General features: G+C 43.3%; 1 protein-coding gene across 2 annotated transcripts in view; it reads right to left on the reverse strand.

Annotated features, from left to right (window-relative positions):
- The window catches only part of LOC123499812 (head-specific guanylate cyclase-like), a 68,582-nt gene that overhangs the window by 30,581 nt on the left and 13,001 nt on the right, over window positions 1–25,000 (reverse strand). For both annotated transcript variants that reach the window (XM_045248304.1, XM_045248303.1), the window contains exon 2: window positions 1,644–2,316. In XM_045248304.1, the coding sequence (XP_045104239.1) occupies window positions 1,644–2,072 (429 nt within the window). In that variant the 5' untranslated portion in view covers window positions 2,073–2,316. The remainder of the gene's footprint in view (window positions 1–1,643; window positions 2,317–25,000) is intronic.

Below are 25,000 nucleotides of genomic sequence, written 5' to 3' on the forward strand. Positions count from 1 at the left end.
AACAGTGGAAGGAAACGACGCAAGAAGTGTGAGTCTGATAAATTGTCTGCGTGCGTGAGAGCGAAAGCGAGAGAGAGAGAGAGAGAGAGAGAGAGAGAGAGAGAGAGAGAGAGAGAGAGAGAGAGAGAGAGAGAGAGAGAGAGAGAGAGAGAGAGAGAGAGAGAGAGAGAGAGAGAGAGAGAGAGAGAGAGAGAGAGAGAGAGAGAGAGAGAGAGAGAGAGAGAGAGAGAGAGAGAGAGAGAGAGAGAGAGAGAGAGAGAGAGAGAGAGAGAGAGAGAGAGAGAGAGAGAGAGAGAGAGAGAGAGAGAGAGAGAGAGAGAGAGAGAGAGAGAGAGAGAGAGAGAGAGAGAGAGAGAGAGAGAGAGAGAGAGAGAGAGAGAGAGAGAGAGAGAGAGAGAGAGAGAGAGAGAGAGAGAAAGAGAGAGAGAGAGAGAGGCTTTTCAAGGGGGGCGTGTCTTGTAGAGGAGAGGCCGATGAAGTCTTTAGGTTAATTGAGAAAAGTAATCTTCTATGGCAGGGAGAAGAGTTCACAAGAGGGGTTGGAGAGTCTCGAGAACGGGAAGTCACTTGAGAGGAGAAGGAGGAGGAGGAAGAAAAGGAAGAAGAAGCGGAAGAAAAAGAGGAAAAAAGCAGCAGGAAATTATAAAGAAAAGGAAGTGTATGAGAATGGAGAGGAGGAGGGTGAAGAGAGTGAGAAAGACCGGGAAAGATCGAGAAAGACTGGGTGTGGATGAAGGTAAGGTGAGGGAGAGAGGAATACATATAAATACACATGAAAAAAAAAAAAAAAAACATTGACTGATGGATCTCTTTTGTCAGTAGAGAAGGAACCTATTGTGGTGGCGGCGGTGCGTGCTGGGAGGGAAGGGGGAAATGTTATCGAGGTTCGGGTGGACAAGATTAAGAAGTACCAGAGAGAGAGAGAGAGAGAGAGAGAGAGAGAGAGAGAGAGAGAGAGAGAGAGAGAGAACATAAATCACCATAGCTCTCGTAAAGAAAACATAAATAAAACACTAAATAAGATAAGGAGAGAACGAGAAAAGGAAGCATGAATATGAAAAAAAAGAAGATGAGGAAGGAGAAAGTAAACAAGGACAAGAGTGCCAAGGACAGGGACGAGGACGAGGAGGAAGAAAGGGACGTGGTGACAGATGAAAAATGTGTAAAGTCCAAGAAAATGCAGACGTCAAGGTAAAGGAAAAAAAAGATGGGAAGGTTGAAATGAAGCAGGATCAGAAGGAGGAATTGGAAGGAGAGGGCAAGGGGAGTGAAGAAGACAAGGGCTCTGATGAAGACAAGGAGGAACGGCAGGTGGGTGTGAAGGAGGCAGAGAAGAAAAAAAAAAATGGAGAAAATGGAGATGGTAGGGTGTCTCATAAGAAAAAAGAAAAGAAAAGAAAATAGATCAGGGCGAAGAAGTGGAGGTGACAGATGAGAAAGATGAAAACAGGAAGAGACGGACATGAAGAAAAAATATAAATGAAGGTGCTTTAAGAAGAGTGAAGAGGAAAAAAACTAAAATAACATGAATAAGTTATTAGCCACACACACACACACACACACACACACACACACACACACACACACACACACACACACACACACACACACACACACACACACACACACACTCACTCACTCACCGGTATTGTTATGAAGCACCACACCGCCTCCGTCAGGTTATGGATGCTGAGTGGCTGGTTGGGGTCTGGGGAGTCGCGTGCCGGGGTGAGCAGGGGCGTGTTGTCATCCCCGTCCTCCTGCTGGGGCTTCAATCGACTGCGTACATCCCCACCACTGCGCCTGGAGGAGGTGGAGGAGGAGGAGGTCTTACGCCGCACCACCACAGGCTCAGAGGGAGATCGAGTCATCCTGGTGTAGGAGCTGACTCTCTCCTGCACGCTGCCCAGCTGTCTGACAGGGCTCCCTCCTCCGCTGGTGGTGTCAATGGAGGTGCCTCTTTCCCACATACGTCCCCCGGCGGCCCCCACAACACGCCCGCCGCCACTCCCGCCAACACTCCCTCCATCTTCGACCCCTGGCACGCGGGCATTGCTGAAGGGGCACGTCATGGGTACGCTCTCACTCCTGATGGGATTCACATCGCCGTCTCAGCCGCTCACACCCGGGCCAGACCCACAGGCACCTTCATGCTGGTGGTTTGCCGTGAGTTTGGTAAGCACCTTAGGGCGTCACAGGTAAGGTTCGCCACCACCCTTGTTGCCACCTGTCCTACGTCCGTCCCTCGGGTGGTGTGAGGCCGTGCGTGGGTTTGTCTACACTAGCAAGGTCACCACTGGTTTGTGTTACATGACGCTGATAATGGAAGAGAGAGAAAAAAAAATCAGGTATATGTGAAAATAATTAGGTTTGATTTTTTTTTTAACACCAGGAGGAGAGTAAGCGTGTGAATTTCTACTGACTTTCAGCATGTAACGAGAAATGTAAGGAGGTTTTGTCAAGCCATGCAAGTAAGTAGCGAGGCACGGCGTGGAGTCATCACAGAGAGCGCAGTAAGTCACGAGGGCGAGCAACAATATATCACCAGGCAGGGCTTTGTCACCGAGGCAGGCACCAGGAAATCAGCACTTAAGGCCTCGGTAAATCACGCGGGAAGACGTCGATAAATCACAAGGTAGCGCCCAATCCATCACCAGCAGCGCGTCACCAGGAGGGAGAGCAATAAGCGGACAAATGGGTTTACAGGGAGACGAGACACGAAACCAGGTCACCGTGATAATGATCTCCCAGTGCAACCCAACGCTATCTGGTGACCTGCCGCTGCTTAACCCCTTCAGTACCATGACGCGTTTCCATATTCATTCTGGTTACTATTTGGTGATTTTATACAGCTTCAGAAATTTACGTAGGGGTCAAAATAGTGAAGGCTGTGGCCATTAATCTTCTGACCTCCATAGACCCTTCCTAATGTCAATAAAATCGTCTAATCATACCCAAAAAATTAAGATAGAAGCGCGTCTTAGTAAGAAAGGGGTTAACTGCTGCTAGTCACCCGGACCCGAATTATGTGGTACTCATTATATGATGTTTGGTGACATGACATAGTATTTAGTGATGCGATAATGCGTGACCTGGTATTTGTGGACCAGTTTGAACAGGTACTTGGCGATGTGGTGTTCAGTGGTAGAGCGACTCGGCAGCCTGGTACTGTGCAAGCCGTGGCCATTTAGCACTCAGTGACCTACAACTCCATGGTTACGCCATCGCCTGGAAAGACGGAGAAACAACATTAATAATAAGAAGCAAAACAAATCTTATCTAAACAGCTTACAAATAAACACATCTCCATTGTTATACTCGTAGAAAGCTACATAATAAGCATTGTATACAGTCTATCCTTTCACCCTCCCACTGTATTCTCTCCCCTAAAAACACTCTTATCCCACCAGCAAGTAACAATCCATTTTATACACAGCGGGAATGTCAGCTTTAGTCTACTGAATGACTAGAAGCTACATTGCGACCTGCCAAGTAATCGAGGTTGACAGAGAGAGGCAAGCGAGAAGGGACGTTGGAAAGTATGTAACCCAAATAAACCAGCCACGACCAGAAATGAGAGAAGCGGGGAGATCTTCCTTGTGAGGGCTAAAAATAGGGTGAAATAAATGGATTACATCGTCATCGTTAGAAAGAGAGAGAGAGAGAGAGAGAGAGAGAGAGAGAGAGAGAGAGAGAGAGAGAGAGAGAGAGAGAGAGAGAGAGAGAGAGAGAGAGAGAGAGAGAGAGAGAGAGAGAGAGAGAGAGAGAGAGAGAGAGAGAGAGAGAGAGAGAGAGAGAGAGAGAGAGAGAGAGAGAGAGAGAGAGAGAGAGAGAGAGAGAGAGAGAGAGAGAGAGAGAGAATATTACTTCACAACAGAAAATGCTTCAAATAATCAGCAATCAGCAACTAGTCAGCTTTATTTGATTACGTAATTATTCCACAGAGAGAGAGAGAGAGAGAGAGAGAGAGAGAGAGAGAGAGAGAGAGAGAGAGAGAGAGAGAGAGAGAGAGAGAGAGAGAGAGAGAGAGAGAGAGAGAGAGAGAGAGAGAGAGAGAGAGAGAGAGAGAGAGAGAGAGAGAGAGAGAGAGAGAGAGAGAGAGAGATTGGAGGTAAATAAGGTAAAGTGGCAGAGAGCAGTGGCACGTTCCAGACCGTCACCTGCCAAGCCGTCCAGCCACACCTGCGTCCACAGTCATTTAGGGCCCACTGTGATGGCATCATCTGCAAATTGCCTCCCGGACCCTTCCTCTGTGTGTGTGTGAGTGTGTGTGTGTGTGTGTGTGTGTGTGTGTGTGTGTGTGTGTGTGTGTGTGAGAGAGAGAGAGAGAGAGAGAGAGAGAGAGAGAGAGAGAGAGAGAGAGAGAGAGAGAGAGAGAGAGAGAGAGAGAGAGAGAGAGAGAGAGAGAGAGAGAGAGAGAGAGAGAGAGAGAGAGAGAGAGAGAGAGAAACTTTTTTCTTCAGTCATTCCCATCCTGCCCTTGCAAATCGATCACCATTGTGTGTGTGTGTGTGTGTGTGTGTGTGTGTGTGTGTGTGTGTGTGTGTGTGTGTGTGTGTGTGTGTGTGTGTGTGTGTGTGTGTGTGTGTGTGTGTGTGTGTGTTAGTTTATGAGAGAAAGACTGGCCATAAATTACAAAAAAAAAACATAAAAACACTTGCCTAACTGTCACTCTGAAAGCATTTATAGAGGTTTTCATAAAGGAGTGGCCAGTTTATCTTTAGGTTCGTCTTCTTAGCGTAATGGTTGGCCGGCTGAGCTCACGTCTGATGGGTGTCACGTTTGGGCTTTAGGGGAGGACGAGACGAAAGGGGGAATCTCCTTATAAGCTCCTAAGTCTCCTAAGGTGCTGGGACATAAGTCTTCTCTCGTGATCCTTCCCTGTGTGTGTACTATTTCAGCTCTTCACTGTGGCGCCAGGGTGTGGTGAAGGCTGGCTTATTATTTCCATGTATTCACTGGAAATCTCCTTATAAGCTCCTAAGTCTCCTAAGGTGCCGGGACATAAGTCTTCTCTCGTGATCCTTCCCTGTGTGTCTACTATTTCAGCTCTCCACTGTGGCGCCAGGGTGTGGTGAAGGCTGGCTTATTATTTCCATGTATTCACTTTGTTTCTAAGATCAGTTTGTGCATTTAACTTATAACTCGTCATCAAACCATTCATTTACAGTCTTTTTATATCAGTTAATGAAATAAAGGACATGAACATTACACATTTCTTCCATTCAGTCACTTATATCCTAAAGTTAGTTTGTGAATTTAACTTCATCAAACCATTTAGTTAATAAAATAAAAGACGTCAACATTACACATTTCTTCCATTCATTCACTTGGATTCTAAGATTAGTTTATGCATGTCTTATCATTTATCCAGCCATTCATTTATAGTCTTTTTACACCAGGTGATATAATAAAATAACGTGCACATTTCACATTTCTATTTCTTCGTCACATAAACAGCTCAAACATTTGCAGTTCTTATATCTTGCAGGACTAATGGTGTTTTCCTGTCCAGCCACCGATGTACAGCAGAGCAGGAACTGTGTGGGCAGGAATCTTCTCAAATTTCTACCTTCTATCTTGTTGCAATGCGGGTCTTCAAACAGGTAAGCTCATTACAAGTCGACACAAACCCTGATTTTATTTCTCCTTCTGCTCTATTTCCTCTTCCTTATTTCACTGTCGTCCTTCAGCATTTCCTCCACATATTTTCTTTTTTCTTTCCTGTTTCTCCTTGACATTTACCTCGTCCTCTTCCTCCTCCTCATCCTGCTCCTCTTCCTGTTCCTCCTCCTCCCACTGCAGCTCACAACCTCTTTCTCATTTTTTTTTCCTTCGTGTCTTTTCTCTTTTTCTATCGTAATGTCCTTCTCTTAATCCTCTACTTCCTTATTGTCTTGCATTACGATTGTTCCAGCTTCTCTTCCTCTGTTTCTTTATCTTTCTGATTTCCTTTTATTCTTCACTCATTCCCATCCTGAACTTGTAAATTAATCCCCAACGTGTGTGTGTGTGTGTGTGTGTGTGTGTGTGTGTGTGTGTGTGTGTGTGTGTGTGTGTGTGTGTGTGTGTGTGTGTGTGTGTGTGTGTGTGTGTGTGTGTGTCATCATTTGCCAGTCAGAAGATTGTAATTTTGTCACAGTCCTCCTCGCCTTGTCCTGTTCCTTTACCGGCGGGAGATGGAGGAGGTTCGTCTTGTGTCCTCCTGTCTCTCTTTTGTTCTCGTGTGTCGCGGCTCTTGGAAATAATGCAGTTCTTTGTTTTGTACTGGGTAGAGAGAGAGAGAGAGAGAGAGAGAGAGAGAGAGAGAGAGAGAGAGAGAGAGAGAGAGAGAGAGAGAGAGAGAGAGAGAGAGAGAAAGAGAGAGAGAGAGAGACAGAATCCTATACCGATTAAGAGGATCAACATATAATGGCGAGCGATTAGTAAAGCTTTTTGACGTAAAATTGCAGCATATAATTAAAACATTTCATTGGTGTTATGTTTCAGTTAATGTTGCTACAATTCAGTCAAAGGTGTCATGATAAAATTGTGTGATAGTTTTCGTTTTCTTTTTTTCTTTACTGACATCATGGTTCTCCTTTTATTCCAGGTGTATCGTAGAAATTCACTCTCTCTCTCTCTCTCTCTTTATTCTTCAACCCTTTCTCCGTTTTTATTTTTCATAACACTGTTTCTCACTCTCCTCTTCTCTGTCCTCATCTTTTTTTTTCTTCGTTTTACTCACTTCAATTTTTATTTTATTCCTCTTCCCTTTCCTTCCTTTTATTTTCTTACTCTTGTTTTCCCTCACTTCCTCCTTCAAGATTTATTTGTCTTTCTCCTTATTCCTGTTCTTTCATTTGCTTTTTTCTCAATGTATATGCTATTTATCTACTTCCTTGCAATCTTTATCAATTTTTGTCAGTTATTTAATTTTCCTTTCATTTTTATTCCTTTGCAACTTTTCTCAACACTTCATCCCTCTTCTCATCCTCAATTATCACTATATTCTCTTTCCTCTTTCCTGTTTATTTTTAAGGCAAGTACAAAACAAATTCTAATCACTTTGCCTTGTTTAGCTCTTTCACTTTCACTTGCTCCTCATCCTCCTCTTACTCTCCATCTTCCTCCGCCTCCTTGATAACGCATCCACCGTGCTATTCTTTCTTTCCCTCCCATTCTCCCCTTCCTACGCCAAGCCGAGCAGTGAAAAGCAACGGGAAGGGGTTAAAGAAACACGCAATGACGCGCTCTGGATGGCGACAATCATGAGAAACAAAAGAATAAACGTAGCGTGAGAGAGAGAGAGAGAGAGAGAAAGTGATACGTTTCATGCTGTAAAGTTAGTGACACGTGTATCTTATCCTGCAGTTCTTCCCATTTTGTTAGTATACAACTATTTGCATAAGTGTCTCTTGTATTTAATTGTAGTTTAGCTTAATATAATGTCACATGTAATTATCTAGGGTTGTGTTTTAAGATAGAGAGTACTCATCATTAACCTGCAAAAGACTCCTTAAACTTGCAATAAGAGAGAGAGAGAGAGAGAGAGAGAGAGAGAGAGAGAGAGAGAGAGAGAGAGAGAGAGAGAGAGAGAGAGAGAGAGAGAGAGAGAGAGAGAGAGAGAGAGAGAGAGAGAGAGAGAGAGAGAGAGAGTGTATACACACACACACACACACACACACACACACACACACACACACACACACACCAAATCAGATGAGGAGACGAGGGAGCAAACACGCAAGCTACCATTAACAATCTTAGCCTTCCTTATTTTCCACTCCTCTTCTTTCTTCCCTTTTACTTCTCCCCCTCCTCCCGAGTAAATCCAGGTTCACATCAGCATTCATAACCTGTAGTGAGCTCCCGTCAGTCCTGGGCATTATCTTGACGTATATCAAACGGCGAAGGAGGCAGAGAATGGATTGCTCTGAGGATGACAGGGCTAAAGAAGGGCGAGGGAGGAGAGAAATGAGGGTAGAGAGAAGAAGGAAGGGTTGGCTGGTAGGAGAGAAGGTCGAAGGATGGGCTAAGTTCTAAGTTTTAAGTCCTACATTGAGCTCTTCGGACAAGACAGAGACTTACGTACAATGACTGGAATATTCATAAGGACTCGCCGGGAAAATGAGGAAGATGAAGGAAGGCAAGAAGAGGGGGAGAAAGAGATAGATGGAGAGAAAGAAAGAAAAGAGAGATTAACCAAGTCATTCTTTTAATATCATGCATTTTTTTCTTTCTACCTATTATGTTCTTATCCTTTCATTTACTTTTGTCTCTTCCATCTGGTCTTGCCTCACCTATTTACCTGTTCTCAGAGGAACCTCGCTAACCGTTACCGTGATGGAGGGAAGTTGATATTTTTGCACTTTAGTGATCCTTGGCATTTTTCTTATAGTTCTTTTCACCGTCTTCTTATTTCCCTCCCTCCATGATACATTTAATTTTAGATCCCTTGATGTGCGAGTCTTCATCTTAATTTTTTTCTGATGGCGGTGATAAATCTACACAGCGCAGCCTCTCTCTCTCTCTCTCTCTCTCTCTCTCTCTCTCTCTCTCTCTCTCTCTCTCTCTCTCTTCTTCCAGCATCTTTACAACAGCTCTTTTCAAAATGTTTCGTTACCAGAAGCACTTCATTCCAAAGTAAGGAATTTCATGAGATCTAAGCTTTAACCGATCCACTGACTTTTCGAGATATGTGTTTGAGAGAAAATTGTTGACCTCTGAAATCAATGTTTTAGTCTTGTGTCCAATTCACTTCTCCCAATGGTTACTATTTTGCTTCACTTGCTCCAGTCATCCACCTCAGTAAGTCAGCCAGTCTCTTCAAAAAGGAAATAACAGTTAAGCTTCAGCAATGTGTCTTCTCAAATGGTGTAATTTACTAAAGTACAAGCCATAAGGAAATTACGAACTTTCCTTCACATGGACTATATCTTCAAAATTTTCCTCAATTTTCAAAACTCTCTTTACATTTAGCCTCTTCAGTACTATGACGCGTTTCCATATTCATTCTGCTTACTATATATTTGGAGATTTTACACAGCTTCAGAAACTCATGTGAGGGATTAAAATAGTGAAGACTCTGGCCATTAATCTTCTGACCTGCGTAGACCCTTCCTAATGTCGATAAAATGGTCTAATCATACACATATCTCAAGGTATAAGTGTGTCCTATAGTTCTGAAGAGATTAAAGTGATGAACTGTATTTTTAGGTCCACCATTTCCGAAAACGAACGGACTATCAGTTTTAAGTTCCGCATGGCTAAAGATATTGATCTCATAGCCAGAGACAGGTTCCAGCCCACCTCCAAATAAACAAAGCACACACATCACCTACAAATTACATTACGCCATTATCTCTCGGCAAACAAATTGGGACAGCGGCGCCTTAATGAAGCAAAGCAAAGGGAAGAAATAACAATAACAACATTACTGGTGTGGTTATTAATAGGAGTAGTATCATATTATTGTGGATGGTAGTAGTAGTGGTGGTAGTAGTGGAGGTGGTGGTGCTGCTGGTGGTGGTGGTGGTGGTAGTAGTAGTATAGTTTGTCTAGACTCAAAACACATTGTAGCTTATTGATGATGTAATTGATATGATATAAATGATAACTGTTTGGTGTTGATTACCATACTTATCACAAGGACAGACTACAGTTTTGCCTCAAGATCTGAGACACACACACACACACACACACACACACACACACACACACACATCATTCAGACACACACTAAGAAGCCACTTCAGAGCAGACGGACTATAGTAGCAGCAGAAGTACCTATAGCCCATAGTACCACAAGCACTCACAATAACAAAGGTAGATGGGACTTCTTACTATGTTGATGTTATCTCTCCAAATTACATCACCTCGTTCCATTCGATAGGTTCATAAGACGACCATCTCCCTCTCACACCTCTCCTTCCCTCTCAACCCTCGTATCAAAGAAGAGTTTCACATTTTGTAGTCTAATTAATTTCATTTGTCGTAGATGATGTATTTTTCATTAGACAAGGTGATGTAAAATGCAAGTATGCCGTCTATGTCCAGGCTCTCAGAATTCCCAGTTTCCTTCACTTCTCTGCCACGTGAAGGGGAAAAATATAAAAGAAAAGAAAGTCGAAAGGTCACAAAGAAGAGACACTAATCAGGGAAAGTCCACGAGAGCTCAGTGCTGATTAGATTGATGGACAGTACAAGGTAGCCAAACACAGGAAGGTAGGTAACTTTAAACCACTCAACAAATGACGAAGTTTCAAGACGGCACGTGGTGGGATTCGAACCTACGCATGAATAACTACCCGATCCCACGCTCACCACCTTATCCACTACGCCACCGCCTCCTCGCTCTCTCTCTCTCTCTCTCTCTCTCTGCTGTTGTCTTCTTATGCCTTGCGCTCATCCCTCTAATTAAAAGGAAGGCATCCAGGAGCGTCTTAATTAGATTGACAAAATTTCTTTTCATATTACCTCATTTTCAAGATAGTTTTGAATGTCAGTTTCTATTTATTTTTCTTCACATTCCCTTTTACTTGGTTATCTTCTCTATTGGCAAGAAAATAATAATAATACTCGAAACTTCAACTTCTTTCTCTGTTATAGTTATTTTTCTCACACCTGTTTTCCCTCACATTCAATTTTTAACCCTATACCAATTAGCATTTTAGAGATACAGTCCCCGCCACTAGTGTCAAACAGTTAATGTATGCGTGTGTTTTTCTTCCTAAGGGCGAAGCAAAAATATATTCCCTGTGCTCCCTACCATAGTGACGCTCTGCTGTCTAGTTTCCATATATTTACATAATTAATTGTACGTCTACATGTGAACACTCTTGTAGCATGTATGTAGTGTGTGTGTGTGTGTGTGTGTGTGTGTGTGTGTGTGTGTGTGTGTGTGTGTGTGTGTGTGTGTGTGAGAGAGAGAGAGAGAGAGAGAGAGAGAGAGAGAGAGAGAGAGAGAGAGAGAGAGAGAGAGAGAGAGAGAGAGAGAGAGAGAGAGAGAGAGAGAGAGAGAGAGAGAGAGAGAGAGAGAGAGAGAGAGAGAGAGAGAGAGACAGAGACAGAGAAACAGAGACAGAGAGACAGAGAAACAGAGACAGAGAGAAAGAAAGAAAGAGAGAAAGAATGAAAGACGAAAAAAAAAAAACATACCATGTAGTAAAAAAAAAGAAAAAGAGAAAGAGATAAACAACAATACAAGTGAAAAAAAAAACAAGACAAAAAATAACACAGCGAAACCTTAGAAGACGCTCTCCAAAATTTTCCCGCTGTCTTGTTGTGAATGAGAAACTTAACATAACTTCTGGAGGAGGATGAGGAGGAAGGAGGAGGAGGAAAACAAGGAGTAAGGCAACGGGGATGATGACAAAGGACAGGGAACATATTGGGAAACGATGGGACGAGGAAAAGGAGGAGGAGGAGGAGGAGGAGGAGGAGGAGGAGGAGGAGGAGGAGGAGGAGGAGGAGGAGGAGGAGGAGGAGGAAGAAGAAGAAAAAGAGAAGGAAGAGGAGGAGGAGGAGAAATAATCATTGAGCATTAAGTAAAATAATAAAAGGATTAAAACTGAACGCGTACATTCATACCACGAAGAGAGAGAGAGAGAGAGAGAGAGAGAGAGAGAGAGAGAGAGAGAGAGAGAGAGAGAGAGAAACAGACAGACAGACACACACACACACAGACAGACACACAGACAGGCAGACAAACAAACAGACAGACAAACAAACAGACAGACAAACAGACACGTAAACAGACAGATAGACAGATAAACAGATAGAAAATAAGAGAAATTATAGTGAACATGAGAAAAAGAGAGCGAGAGAGAAACCCAGGCTTGTTTTAGTGGACGAGTTAATCCCATCCCGGCTTCCACGGTCGTCGAGGCAACTCACTACCCGCCTATTGTCCTGCAGGAGGAGATAACATTGCCAGCCGCCTCCCCTTAAGTGTTGTAATGCGTACTCGTCTACCGGAACAACTACACTGGGCTGAATGGATAGTATCACTCGGAAGGACACAATGCCAACCCTGAGAGGAAGGAAAAGACTTGAGCCAATGCTGCTACACTGTGTTGGTTCAGTTCACAACATAGTTAACCAGCACGCCATGACTACAGTGACAAGGCTTTATAGTGTGTGTGTGTGTGTGTGTGTGTGTGTGTGTGAATTACTCCTAACTTTCCCCGGGATAATGGCTGACAGTTGGCGGGTAATGCATGGTGTTATTAAGTTGTTTAACGCATTAATGAAATAAAGTGTTTATAAATTGCTTATGTAAAAGTGACAATTATTGCTGGGTGGGTTATGATGCGGTCATTGCCTTCACACACACACACACACACACACACACACACACACACACACACACACACACACACAAGGCAGACACAGCTCCGGTACATACACGCCTCAATGCATTCTGCTTTGTCAATACAGGGAGACGATTGCAAGAGGAGGAATAGCCTGGGCCACTCCAGACAGGCAGAGTATATACACAGGATGATGGGACCCGCCACCCGTGCCTCCCTGTTAATCACTGTCCGTGTATCACAACAACTGACACACATTCAGACGGAGGAGTTGACAATGGTTACACTGCGGAAATAGAGAAGAAACCGAGCAAAAGGGATCACATGTCTAGTCTTCTATTTAATAACTAATTTGTGTTTTGATGCTTTCTTTTTCACACCATATATTTTTTGCTTTTTGTGTCTTTAATTTTGTGTCTTCTTTTTGCTGTATGAATGGTCTTATGAGGAGAGGAATAAAGGTATAAAAATATCTAAAATTATAGATATATTTCTCTGCTTAACTCTGGAACTTCCTACCTGTGTTTGTATTTCCAGCTTCCTATGATTTGATTTGATTTAAGAGAGAGGCTTCAAGACATTTATCCCTATCTTTTAGCTAACCCTTTCTGATCTGTAAAAGGACTGGGGACTGAGTGGGCCTTTTTTTTAAATTTATTGTTACCCTTGGCTAGTTTTCCTCAATTTCACACACAAAAATCTTCCCATATAATCGATAATAAAACTGTCAAAACTTTTAAGAACACAGACTCTGCTCCACAACTAACATCCTAGGCCTCAATTTCTTGCAGGGATAAATAGGATGCAACACTGAACCCTTTCATTTCTGGGACACCTTGAGTTTTGGGTGTGATTAGACGCTTTTATTTACATTAGGAAGGGTCCATGGAATTCAGAAGTTTAATGGTCAAAGTCTTTACTATTACAAACCCCTAAGTAAGTTTCTGAAGCTGTATAAAATCACCATATAGTACACAAAATAAATACAAAAACCCGTCCAGGTACTAAAGGGGTAAACATTAACACTAACGATTCATCACTACTAAGCATCCCTCAAAAAGCACTACAGGCGTAATTTTTCTCGTCTCCATACAATATTGTACCCCTTCCTTCCATCTCCAATACAAGAGAGGATATGGAGAGGAGCCTTCGCCCTTACCACCCAACGTCTCTACCTTAAGATTACCTAGTGGACCTTAGAAAACACAGCCCGAGGATGGTGAACGGCTCGGAGGCTGTTCTCCTTTTGTGTTACCTTGAAAGAACACACCAGAAAAGATGAAGGAAGGGAAAGTTAGGGCTGTGAGGGAACAGGAGATGGAAAAAGCGAAAGCGAAAGCGAGAGAGAGAGAGAGAGAGAGAGAAAGAGAGAGAGAGAGAGAGAGAGAGAGAGAGAGAGAGAGAGAGAGAGAGAGAGAGAGAGAGAGAGAGAGAGAGAGAGAGAGAGAGAGAGAGAGAGAGAGAGAGAATGAATGAATGAATGAATGAAAGAAGTAAAGAGTGAAGAAATATATACAGCACAATTCTCTCCCATCCTCCTCCTCCTCCTCCTCCTTCCCTTCCTCCCTTGATTACTCCATTCCATTCCATCTCAGCTTCAAAACGGAGTAAAAATAAATAATAACCGATTGCTAAACCCACGGCCAGTTCCCCTCCCCCCCCCTGACGAGCCCCTCCCAACCCCCGAACGACCAACGAACTACGACTTCCAGTGAAAATTGACATAGACTGATACGACCCGCGGATGAGAGAGAGAGAGAGAGAGAGAGAGAGAGAGAGAGAGAGAGAGAGAGAGAGAGAGAGAGACTGGGGAGAGGAGTGGAATTAAATTTAACGAGTTCTTTTTGTTGAGAACATCATGGAGGAATGGAAAGGGGGAAGGGACGGCGCCAAGGTGAAGGAAAGAAGGTTCAGGAAGGAAAAGGGAGGAAGAAGAAGAGGAGGAGGAGCAGGAGAAGGAGGAGGAGTAGGAGGAGGAGGAGGAAGAGGAGGGAAAGAAGGGAACGGTTGGAAGAGTGAAGAATGTCAGAGCTGGAGTATCGATTTACATGAGAGAAAATGGAAATCGATAGAGAAGAAGGGGGAAAATAAAGACGGAGAAGAAGTAAGAGTAAGACGAGTAGGAGGAAGAGGAAGAGGAAGAGTAAGAGGAAAAGGAAGAAAAAGAGGAGGAGGAGGAGGAGGAGGAGGAGGTAAGATAGAGGTAGGATATGTTGAGGAAGGCTGCAAAATGGAGGAATCGAGTAGTGTGAATCGTGGAGGAGTGAGAGAAAGGAAGAGGGATGGAGGGAAAACCAGGGACAAGAATTATAAAGAGTGGTGGTGGTGGTGGTGGTGGTGGTGGTGGTGGCGGTGGTGAAGAAGGCTATACATTACAATGAGGAATAGAAAGAGAGATAGGAGGAGGAGGAGGAGGAGGAGGAGGAGGAGGAGGAGGAGGAGGAGGAGAGGAGGAGGAGGAGGAGGAGGAGGAGGACGAGGAAGAAGAAGAAGAAGAAGAAGAAGAAGAAGAAGAAGAAGAAGAAGAAGAAGAAGAAGAAGAAGAAGGAAAAGAAAAAATGCAAAAAGAAGAAAATAAAGACAAGAAGGAAGACGAAAAAAGAAAAACAAGGAGGAGGAGGAGAAAGAGCAACAGGAGAACAACAAAAAAACAACAACTCCAGCAACAGACACTAAGAAAAAAAAGAGAAAAGAAAAAAATAAGAAGAGGAACAAACTGAAAACTTTCCTAATTAAGAGAACAGTTTCGTACACCAAAGAAAGACGTGCCCAAGTGTCTGGTGGAATTAAATAACAAAATAAGAGAAGTAAAAAATAAATAGAAATCACAAAAAAAAATACAGGGCGAAATACGAGTAGTACTGGGATGAAAGTGCTGGGCGATGGTAATTGTAAAAGTTTCCAGAGAGAGAGAGAGAGAGAGAGAGAGAGAGAGAGAGAGAGAGAGAGAGAGAGAGAGAGAGAGAGAGAGAGAGAGAGAGAGAGAGAGAGAGAGAGAAGAAAAGGATGAGAAGGGTGTGTGTGTGTGTGTGTGTGTGTGTGTGTGTGTGTGTGTGTGTGTGTGTGTGTGTGTGTGTGTGTGTGTGTGTGTGTGGGGAGAGCGGGGGAGGGGACGGTCCCGCCGATCTTTGCTGCAGTAACACACGTTTCTGTGGTAGTAGTAGTAGTAGTAGTAGTAGTAGTAGTAGTAGTAGTAGTAGTAGTAGTTGTTGTTGTTGTTGTTGTTGTTGTTGTTGTTGTTGTTATCTATTGTTATTGTTGTTGTTGTTATCTATTGTTGTTGTTGTTGTAGTTATTGTTGTTGATGTTGTTGTTGTTGTTGTTTGTTGTTGCTGTTGTTGTTGTTGTTGTTGTTGTTGTTGTTGTTGTTGTTGTTGTTGCTGTTGTTATTGTTGTTGTTGCAGTTATTGTTGTTGATGTTGTTGTTGTTGTTGTTGTTGTTGTTGTTGTTGTTGTTGTTGTTGTTGTTGTTGTTGCTGGTGGTGGTGGTGGTGGTGGTGGTGCATACTTGTCCTTCAGTTATCAACAGTGCAGTAATTGTTTTAGTAACGTTAACAATATACAGACATTTAACCACGTTGGAGAGGAGGGGTGGGGTGGAAGGAAACACATGTGAAAGAAGTGCAATCTATTCCCTCAGCTCCTCTGAAGAAGCTGTAGGCGATACCGAGGGAAAGAACTCAGCTCCTTTCACCAGTAGAATAAACTCAGCTCCTTTCACCAGTACCTCCTTCTACCTCCTCCACGAAGGTGAAACCAAGGGAAAGAACTGAGCTCCTTTCACCAGTGCTTCCATCTACCACCTCTCCTCCAATAAATTCATTAAGAAAAAAATACAAATCAAAGAAAACGGAAAACATATAATAGAGAAAAGAAACAAGAAACTCAGCCAACTAATATGAATAGCAATAAAAAGCCATTTACAACAAAACGATACGAACAAACAATAACCGAATGTCCCCTGAACCCTCCCCTCAACACACACACACACACACACACACACACACACACACACACACACACACACACAATCATCCACACGCCCACCCACCAACACACACACACACACACACACACACACACACACACACACACTCGACTCACAATCGAGAGGCCCGGGTTCGAGTCCCGGTAAGCGGCGAGGCAAATGGGCAAGCCTCTTAATGTGTGGCCCCTGTTCACCTAGCAGTAAATAGGTACGGGATGTAACTCGAGGGGTTGTGGCCTCGCTTTCCCGGTGTGTGTTGTGTGTTGATGTGGTCTCAGTCCTACCCGAAGATCGGTCTATGAGCTCTGAGCTCGCTCCGTAATAGGGAAGACTGGCTGGATGACCAGCAGAGGACCGAGGTAAATTACACACACACACACACACACACACACACACACACACACACACACACACACACACACACACACACTTTCATTAGAGCGTCCTTGAACCCTGAGCCTCCCACCCTGGTGTCAATAGTGAAAACCCTCTTTACTCACGCACTTGAAATCGCTGGAGTTAACCACCTATTTCGAGAGAGAGAGAGAGAGAGAGAGAGAGAGAGAGAGAGAGAGAGAGAGAGAACGGTTGAGATATGAGAAGAGGGGAAGAGACGAGAATTCCAATAAAGTAAAGGAATAAGGAGGAAGGACGATGAAACTAAGTAGGGAAGGGAAGAAAAATGGATGAAGGAAGTGAAGGAATGTAAGGACCAGGAAGGAAGGAAGGGAAGAGGAAAAAGAGAGGAGGGAGAGGGAGAAAGGATGAGTGAGTGAGGAAACTAATGGAAAGCGCGGAAAGAGGAAAAGGAGAGGGGGAAAACTGAATGTAGGGCATTATACCATTCTCTCTCTCTCTCTCTCTCTCTCTCTCTCTCTCTCGGTCTTTCTCTTGATCAGTAGTCTTCACCATCCACTAATTACCAGTAAGTACCTGTGGTGAAGATCAATAAAAGGTAATTGAAGGTAAGGAAGGTAAATAAGAATGAAGAGGAAGATAATAACACGGTAAGGAGAGAAGGAAGCAGGTAGCCAGATGTAAGGTAGAACAGAGGGTGAAGCGATAGGGAGAATACGAATAAAAATCTTTAGGTAAGGAGATACTTAGGTAGACAGGTAGAAAGGTAGGTAAGATAGGTAAGGTAAGGTAGGTGAGATCATAATTATAGCCCCACGGCAGGTCAAACATATATTGAGTTGCCGTACTACTAATGATATCAAACTGTAAGACCGACCATCGCCTTGCTAAACCTGAGAAAATTATGACGAAAAGGTTGCGGTGATTTGCTTTAAAGTCTATGTGTGTGTGTGTGTGTGTGTGTGTGTGTGTGTGTGTGTGTGTGTGTGTGTGTGTGTGTGTGTGTGTGTGTGTGTGTGTGTGTGTGTGTGTGTGTGTGTGTGTGTGTGTGTGTGTGTGTGTGTGTGTGTGTGTGTGTGTGAGAGAGAGAGAGAGAGAGAGAGAGAGAGAGAGAGAGAGAGAGAGAGAGAGAGAGAGAGAGAGAAAACAAGGGCACCACACCTCACACTACCAAACAGGAGGGAGAGGGGGGAAAGCTACATACATAAAGGTGCAGGAGTGGTGTGGCTCTGAGCACACCACCACACATCACACAACAGAAAACTAGAGGCATGAATATCCGAGGAGGAGGAGTTCTGGCCGCTGTTCTGCTCTGCTCTACTAAGCTCAGCGCGGGTCAGGCCGGGTCAACGCTCAGGTAAATGTAGCGGAAGGAAAAATATTCAGCCAAGCCAAGATTTTTGCATCGGCGCAGGTTAGGTAAAGGCTCATTGAGATTATTCAAAATGTGCGCACCGGTGAAGAATTTTATAGAGTTTTCCAGCCAGAGAGAGAGAGAGAGAGAGAGAGAGAGAGAGAGAGAGAGAGAGAGAGAGAGAGACAGAGACAGATAGAAAGAAAAGTCACGAGAGATCACCATGGACTCAATTACACCTCTCTCTCTCTCTCTCTCTCTCTCTCTCTCTCTCTCTCTCTCTCTCTCTCTCTCTCTCTCTCTCTCTCTCTCTCTCTCTCTCTCTCAATACACCTCTCTTAAACTAGGTTTACGAGTCATTTCAGGGATGTTTAGAGAGAGAGAGAGAGAGAGAGAGAGAGAGAGAGAGAGAGAGAGAGAGAGGAGAGAGAGAGAGAGAGAGAGAGAGAGAGAGAGTTTGTTTAAATAAGAGAGAAAGAGAGAGAGAGAGAGAGAGAGAGAGAGAGTGAGTGTGTGTGTGTGTGTGTGTGTGTGTGTGTGTGTGTGTGTGTGTGTGTGTGTGTGTGTGTGTGTGTGTGTGTGTGTGTGTGTGTGTGTGTGTATGAGTGACAATATTGGTCATAGCAGTAGCAACAATTTCCTGTGACCTAAAGCGTTTCCTGACCGGACAGAGAGAGAGAGAGAGAGAGAGAGAGAGAGAGAGAGAGAGAGAGAGAGAGAGAGATTGAAGGGCGACTCATCTCTATACGGCGCAGATAGGCATTAAAAAAAGAAAATATTGACATACCGAAGAGGTTTAGAAATATAGAGATAACAAATATATGACTGATAGACGGAAACACGAACTGATATATAGAGAAACGGATATACAAAGAAAACAATACCCATGTGATAGAAACAAACATACACAGACACATACATACACACATAGATGAAAAATATAAATACGGCCACGAAACTCTCATGAACAAACTCCTTGCTGCGTTTCACAAAAGCCTCAATTTTTTCTCCATTCTTCTTGTGTTGTCTGGCTATTCATGCTCATTAAGTCTCTCAGCATCTCTCTCTCTCTCTTTGTCTGCCTGCACTCTTTGTTCCGCTGCCTCTTCCGTCCGATAACTGTCTATTTGTTGCGATGTATCTGCGTCACTGGTCCGTGGGGTGGGGAGTCTTCATTGTTCGCATATTACAGCAAAGACTGACGGTAATGGAGACTTTTCATCTTTACTTCATTCCTGAGTTCCATATCAAGAGGGAGGCTTTCAGATATCACATAGTTTCCTGGGGTAGTATTCTGAAACATTTCAGCGCCGCACCTCAATATTTCAAAAGTGTGTTGTTTAAGTCACCTGTGGTTTTAACTCTTTCAATACCATGCCGCGTTTTCATATCTATTCTGGTTAGTATTTGGTGATTTTCTACAGATTCAGAATGTTATCTAGGTGTTGAAATAATGAAAACTCTGGCCATTAATCTTTTGACCTCCATACACACTTCCTAATGACAATAAAATTATATAATCATACTCAAAACTCATGGTAAAAATGTGTCCTAGTACTGCAGGGGTTAAGGGTGTCTACGGTTATAATGAGAAATCAACACCATTTCAACATTACTAACGGATGAAACAGTCTTGAGGATCAAACAAAACATCTCTGTGGTTCATCAAAAATAGTTATGGTGCGAGAACAAAGCGTTTCTGAATAGAGGCACTGGACTGAGATTATATTTGTAGTCATTTGCGTATAGAGAGACCGCCACGTGTATGTAGGCCTGTTGGTTTCTTGCAGCTTCCTTAATGGTCTTATGTTCTTACGCTGCTCTCTTCCTGCCTCTCCGTGTTTAGCGTGATGAGAGCATTGTGGGGTAAATCACGGGCAGCCATACGAATGGGTAGCACTTATTTTTATACAAGGAAGGCTCCGGCAAAGCATGGAAAAAAAGGAGGAAGAAAGAAGCAAGAGTCTATCCGTATTGCTAACTACAACATGAGTCACAACGAGTATGGAATATGTGTGCGCTATGTAAACTTCAAAACTATTAATAAGGAATATGCTTATAAATTACAGCTGAGAATTAAGGACAGGAAGAGAATATATGTATGAATGCACACCGTGAATGCAACACCACACCACCACCACCACCACCACCACCACTAGTATCCTCACGAGACAATGCCAAGAGGGTATGTTAACTTCGCTTCCCGCCACTCTCACGGCATTATTCCTCAGTGACCATTATCCTTCAATAAATCTCACGTCTTAGCACAGAAAGATAAGCATTTTGGCAACACAACACTTATCATTCAGTTGTTGGGGTTATTGCCAACACAAAACTTCTTATTCTGTTTTGAAGCAATTGCCAACACAGCACTCCTTATTCAGTTTTTGGGGTTATTGGCAACACAACACACATTATTGTTTTTTTTTATATATCATGTGGGCTTTTCACGGGAATTTATGGGCTAAAGGGGATACTTTTTGAAGTGCCTCCTATCTCAAAGCCCACCCGCTAGGAAACCGTTGCCCTGAGTGAGAAAGCCCAACCTACACTCGGACCGTGGATAGGATTCGAACCCGCGCGCTTGGAGACCCCTCGGATCCCAAAGCACGCATGGTTCCACTGTACCACGGCGGTTATTGGCAACACACACACCTCATTCAGTTTTGGGGTTATTGGCAACACAACACTCCTTATTGTTTGAGGCAATTGACAGCAAAACGCCCCTCATGGCCTTCCGCTTTCCGTCTAGTCAACATCTATTCAGGGGTTGGTTGTCGGCGTCATGTTCCGTGTAATGTACCGCTGGCCTTTGTTGCGGTGACCTCCAGGGTTTCATTGTCGTATGTCTCACTTGCATGGAGTTTGGAATAGGTGTTTTGTCTCCAAATTACAGCGTCCCTCTTATTCCATTCCTCTTATACCTCGGCCTATCTGTCCAAATGTCTTTTTATTTATATTTAATCTATTTATTAATCATTTTTATTTGTATGTAGTGATCTTTTTCTTTCTTTCTCAGTTACTTATTTTCTCCCTTTCTTCCTTCCTTTCATTCTTTCCTTCTTTCTATCTTCAGTGTCTTCTTTGTTTCTATAGCATATTTATATATATCACTACTTAACTTAAGCGTGTTATCAACTTTCACCGACTCTCATGTCACATCATTCATTATTTATCCAACACAAACGCATATTGATTCATGCGATAAGGAATACTTAGCATAATCTTACGTGTGTCGACTTGAAATTCCTAGAAAGACTCGCATCATTCATGAATTACCACAAAATATTAATGACTCAATCACGACCTTCACCTCGCCCCTTCACTGGCAGATCGTCGGTAATGTCATTTTCTTTTTTACAAAATCTTACATAAGAGCAAAGTTGAGCATAAGAAATTGAATTAACGCTCCTTTTAAAACTCTTCTACTTCCTCTCATTTACTAGTCGCGCTTTGAAGGTTTTCTTTCCAAAGTTTGTTTTGTGGCCCTTTGTTTGTCCTCCTTTCGCCGTAAAAAAAAAATAAATAAAAAATAGGACACATTTTTTCCATTTCCCTTCAAACTTTTTAGCTTCTCGTCTCACAACTTTCTTGCGGCTCCAACTTCGCCCTAAAGAGAAGACGACAACAATTCCAATTCATGTGTAATATATGCGTGTCACGATTGTCGAGGATGAGTAAACAACTGCATTGCTTTCAGATTGATTACTTTCATTGCAGCTGTAATGATAAGATTTAAGCAAAAAATATTTCACCACTTTTTTTTATCATATATATTTTTGCTCTTACTGAGAGATGCTATTAAGCAAATCCGAGCGTGATTCATTCTTCTATTTTTCTTTTTTTTTTTAGTTATTTATTTAGTCATTTCATTCACTAAAAGCTTTCACTAATGAAGCGATGAACTCTTCAGAAGAACAGCGCTCAGTCCCTTTATACAGTCTGACTTTTCCTTATTGTTGAAGCATTTTCGACACAAAGACTTAGCGCCTGCCATTCTTTCCTCTCATGACCTGAACTGCGAGGCCCTCAGGTGGGCTGAATAAATGCTTTCACTCCCTGCAAGCAGTGCACTTAAGCGTATTATATTCTTTACGCAGTTCCTGCACAGGCTTTTATACAACTAAATAACAGCAATTCCTGCAGGCAGTAATACATGTATCTTATTCTGGAAATATTTTCAGCTTGGGAAATAGGAGAGACAGGATTAGTTACAGGGAAGCAGCGTGCTTGTTGTATTCCGGAAAGAGTTGCGGTGATGTCCACTATTTAATACACATTGCTATGCTCGGCGTAATTTTTGGGGTTAAAATATCTAGTTTGTGTCATTTACCATCTAGTTTTGGGAGTTTGTGCAACGCGGAATCCACAACTTTTGATGAGGACAATAGTTAGGCGGCACTCCCCCGTTGGTCACCCCCCTGCTCATCCCTCGTGACTCCCTCGGCCACACCACTGCGGTAATTACACGCCGCCCACTTCAATATGCACACAGACATCACATTTCTGATCCTACAGTTCCAGTGAGGTGATTTTTCCCGCTACACTGACCACCGCATCGCTGCTGACTGACTGTGACATCGCCATTTCCGTCTGTCGGAGCGAATCTGCACAAGTGATTTATGGCATTTCTGACAAGGTTTGATTTTCTCTTTGCGACCTTCATCCCGTCTTCTCTTGCTCCTCCTATTCCTTTTTGTGCTACTGGAACGGATGTAATATTGCTTTCTTTCTTATCTTTTTTTTTTCTGCTGACGATCTTGGTGGTTATATCTGTATTATTTATTTTTTCCTTGTGAATTTCATGCTGTTGTTTACCTGTTGCATCAATGGAAAAAATGTAAAGATAATATTCACTAAGTCTTTAACCTGTTTTTCCTCCTTTATTAACATTTTGTAAGGAAAACATTTCAGAATCCAATTGAAAACATAAAACTGGTTCAAGTCTGTACTCTTATATTCTCCTTCTAAGTTTTCAATCAGGATTTTGTTTTATTCGTGGTTCAGGTGAAGAAATTTTGCTTCGGAGAAAACTACAGAAATATCTTTCCTTCAATTGTATTTCATTCTTATCGAGCATTCCATTTATATCGTCTCAAAGTGAATTCCTCTTTTTCCAGTGATATCATAGCGTTCTTTTATCAAAACATATTTCAATTACTATATATTTTACTTTTTATACTTTCTTCCCAAACATTTCCAGCAAGATTCATACCTCTCCCACGGTGCAGACTAATGAATTCTCCCTTCAGACGGCACCGCAGACAAACATTTCCATTTTACCGCATGGTTTGCCCGGCTCTCCGACTCACCTCTCCCTTTACACATCAATTGCCAGACTACGACCACGAGGGACCCATTTCAATCCCACACCTGGATAAGTGAGCCATCTCTCCGTCTGTACATCAACCTGCTCCCTACCTTTTCCTTTCCCTTCCCCTCCAGAACCGTACCCAGCTCACTTTACTCCTACCTTTCTCCTTCCTCCTTACTCCCATCCGTCTCTCGCCCTTCCCCAACCTCTTTCCTCCACCTCTCTCCCTTGCAGCGACAAATACCTCTCCAGCCATCTGAGCCCCTACGCGCCCCTCTCAGCAGTGACCCAACTAGCCTCTTCCTCCTTCTCCTCCTTCTCCTCCTCCTCCTCCTGCTCCTCGTCCTTCTCCTCGCACCAGCTGGCAAACTTTCTGAAACTAAGACGAGAAATCCTAAATCTTTCTCTCTGTCTTTAACATTTCCTCCGAGCCGTCAAGTTCCTCCTCTAACCCCTCCTCCTTCCTCCATTTCTTGTCGTCTTTCCTCCAACTCCTCTTCCTCCTCCTACATCTTTTTCTTTCTCCTCCCGCTACTCGTTTTCACCCTTTTTTTGTCTCTTCCACTTATACTGACCCACATCTTCCCTTCCTCTTTGCTAGGAAAAGACGGGGAAATAGATGGAAGACAAACACACACACACACACACACACACACACACACACACACACACACACACACACACACACACACCTTCAGTAGCCTCTCAAAGGACTCTCGGGCGGATCAGGGGCAAGATCTGAGCGCTGACGTAAAGAGATTGTCACGTCAAAAACCACAAATGCTCACAAACTCCACGAGATACGATTGCGACGGGCGAGATCGCGAGAATTAATTGCCGCGGAGAGAGAGAGAGAGAGAGAGAGAGAGAGAGAGAGAGAGAGAGAGAGAGAGAGAGAGAGAGAGAGAGAGAGAGAGAGAGAGAGAGCGTTGAATGTTTCCTTTCATCTTTAAGTTCTCTGGTTTACTAAGCCTCTACAATTTGACTTTCTTTCAGCTCATGGAGTAAAGCCGAGTATATTTTATTTTTTTAGATTATTAGCATGAAAAGCATTCTTGAAATTTGGCTTATCATCTTTGCCACCTTGGATATCATAGAGAGAGAGAGAGAGAGAGAGAGAGAGAGAGAGAGAGAGAGAGAGAGAGAGAGAGAGAGAGAGACGGGTGAAATTTGAGCTTCGTCCGATACACCATACATCTCTCTCAAGCCCGCAGGATAGACTACCTCATCAAGCCAGAGCACTGAAGCCTAATGGAGTACGTCGCCCTTTCATGTGCCTCCTGCTTACTGCCTCTCTAAGCCCCTTGCCATTCAGCCTCCTCCCCCCTCCACAGGCCTCGAAGCTAATGTGCGTACTTACCACACCAGCAAGAATCCCTTGGACTGACCTGCCCCAACACACTTCAGACTGATTATGTTGGCAGCGGGTGAGTCACAGGCATACACGTCACACATAGGCCAGTATTACTAAACGCTTTGTTCTTGATCTCTCTCTCTCTCTCTCTCTCTCTCTCTCTCTCTCTCTCTCTCTCTCTACGATCTCCAAAGTGTAAAAGGTAGTTAGCAAATTTTCAAGAATGATTTTCATGCTAATAATCTGAAAAAAAAAATGTTACTTGTCTTTTTATCCATGAACTGAAAGAAAGTGAAATTATAGAGTCTTAGTAAACCAAAGGCCTTGAACATGAGACGAT

This window comes from Portunus trituberculatus, chromosome 50 (assembly GCF_017591435.1).
Source record: "Portunus trituberculatus isolate SZX2019 chromosome 50, ASM1759143v1, whole genome shotgun sequence".
In the NCBI taxonomy this organism is placed as follows: Eukaryota; Metazoa; Arthropoda; class Malacostraca; order Decapoda; family Portunidae; genus Portunus; species Portunus trituberculatus.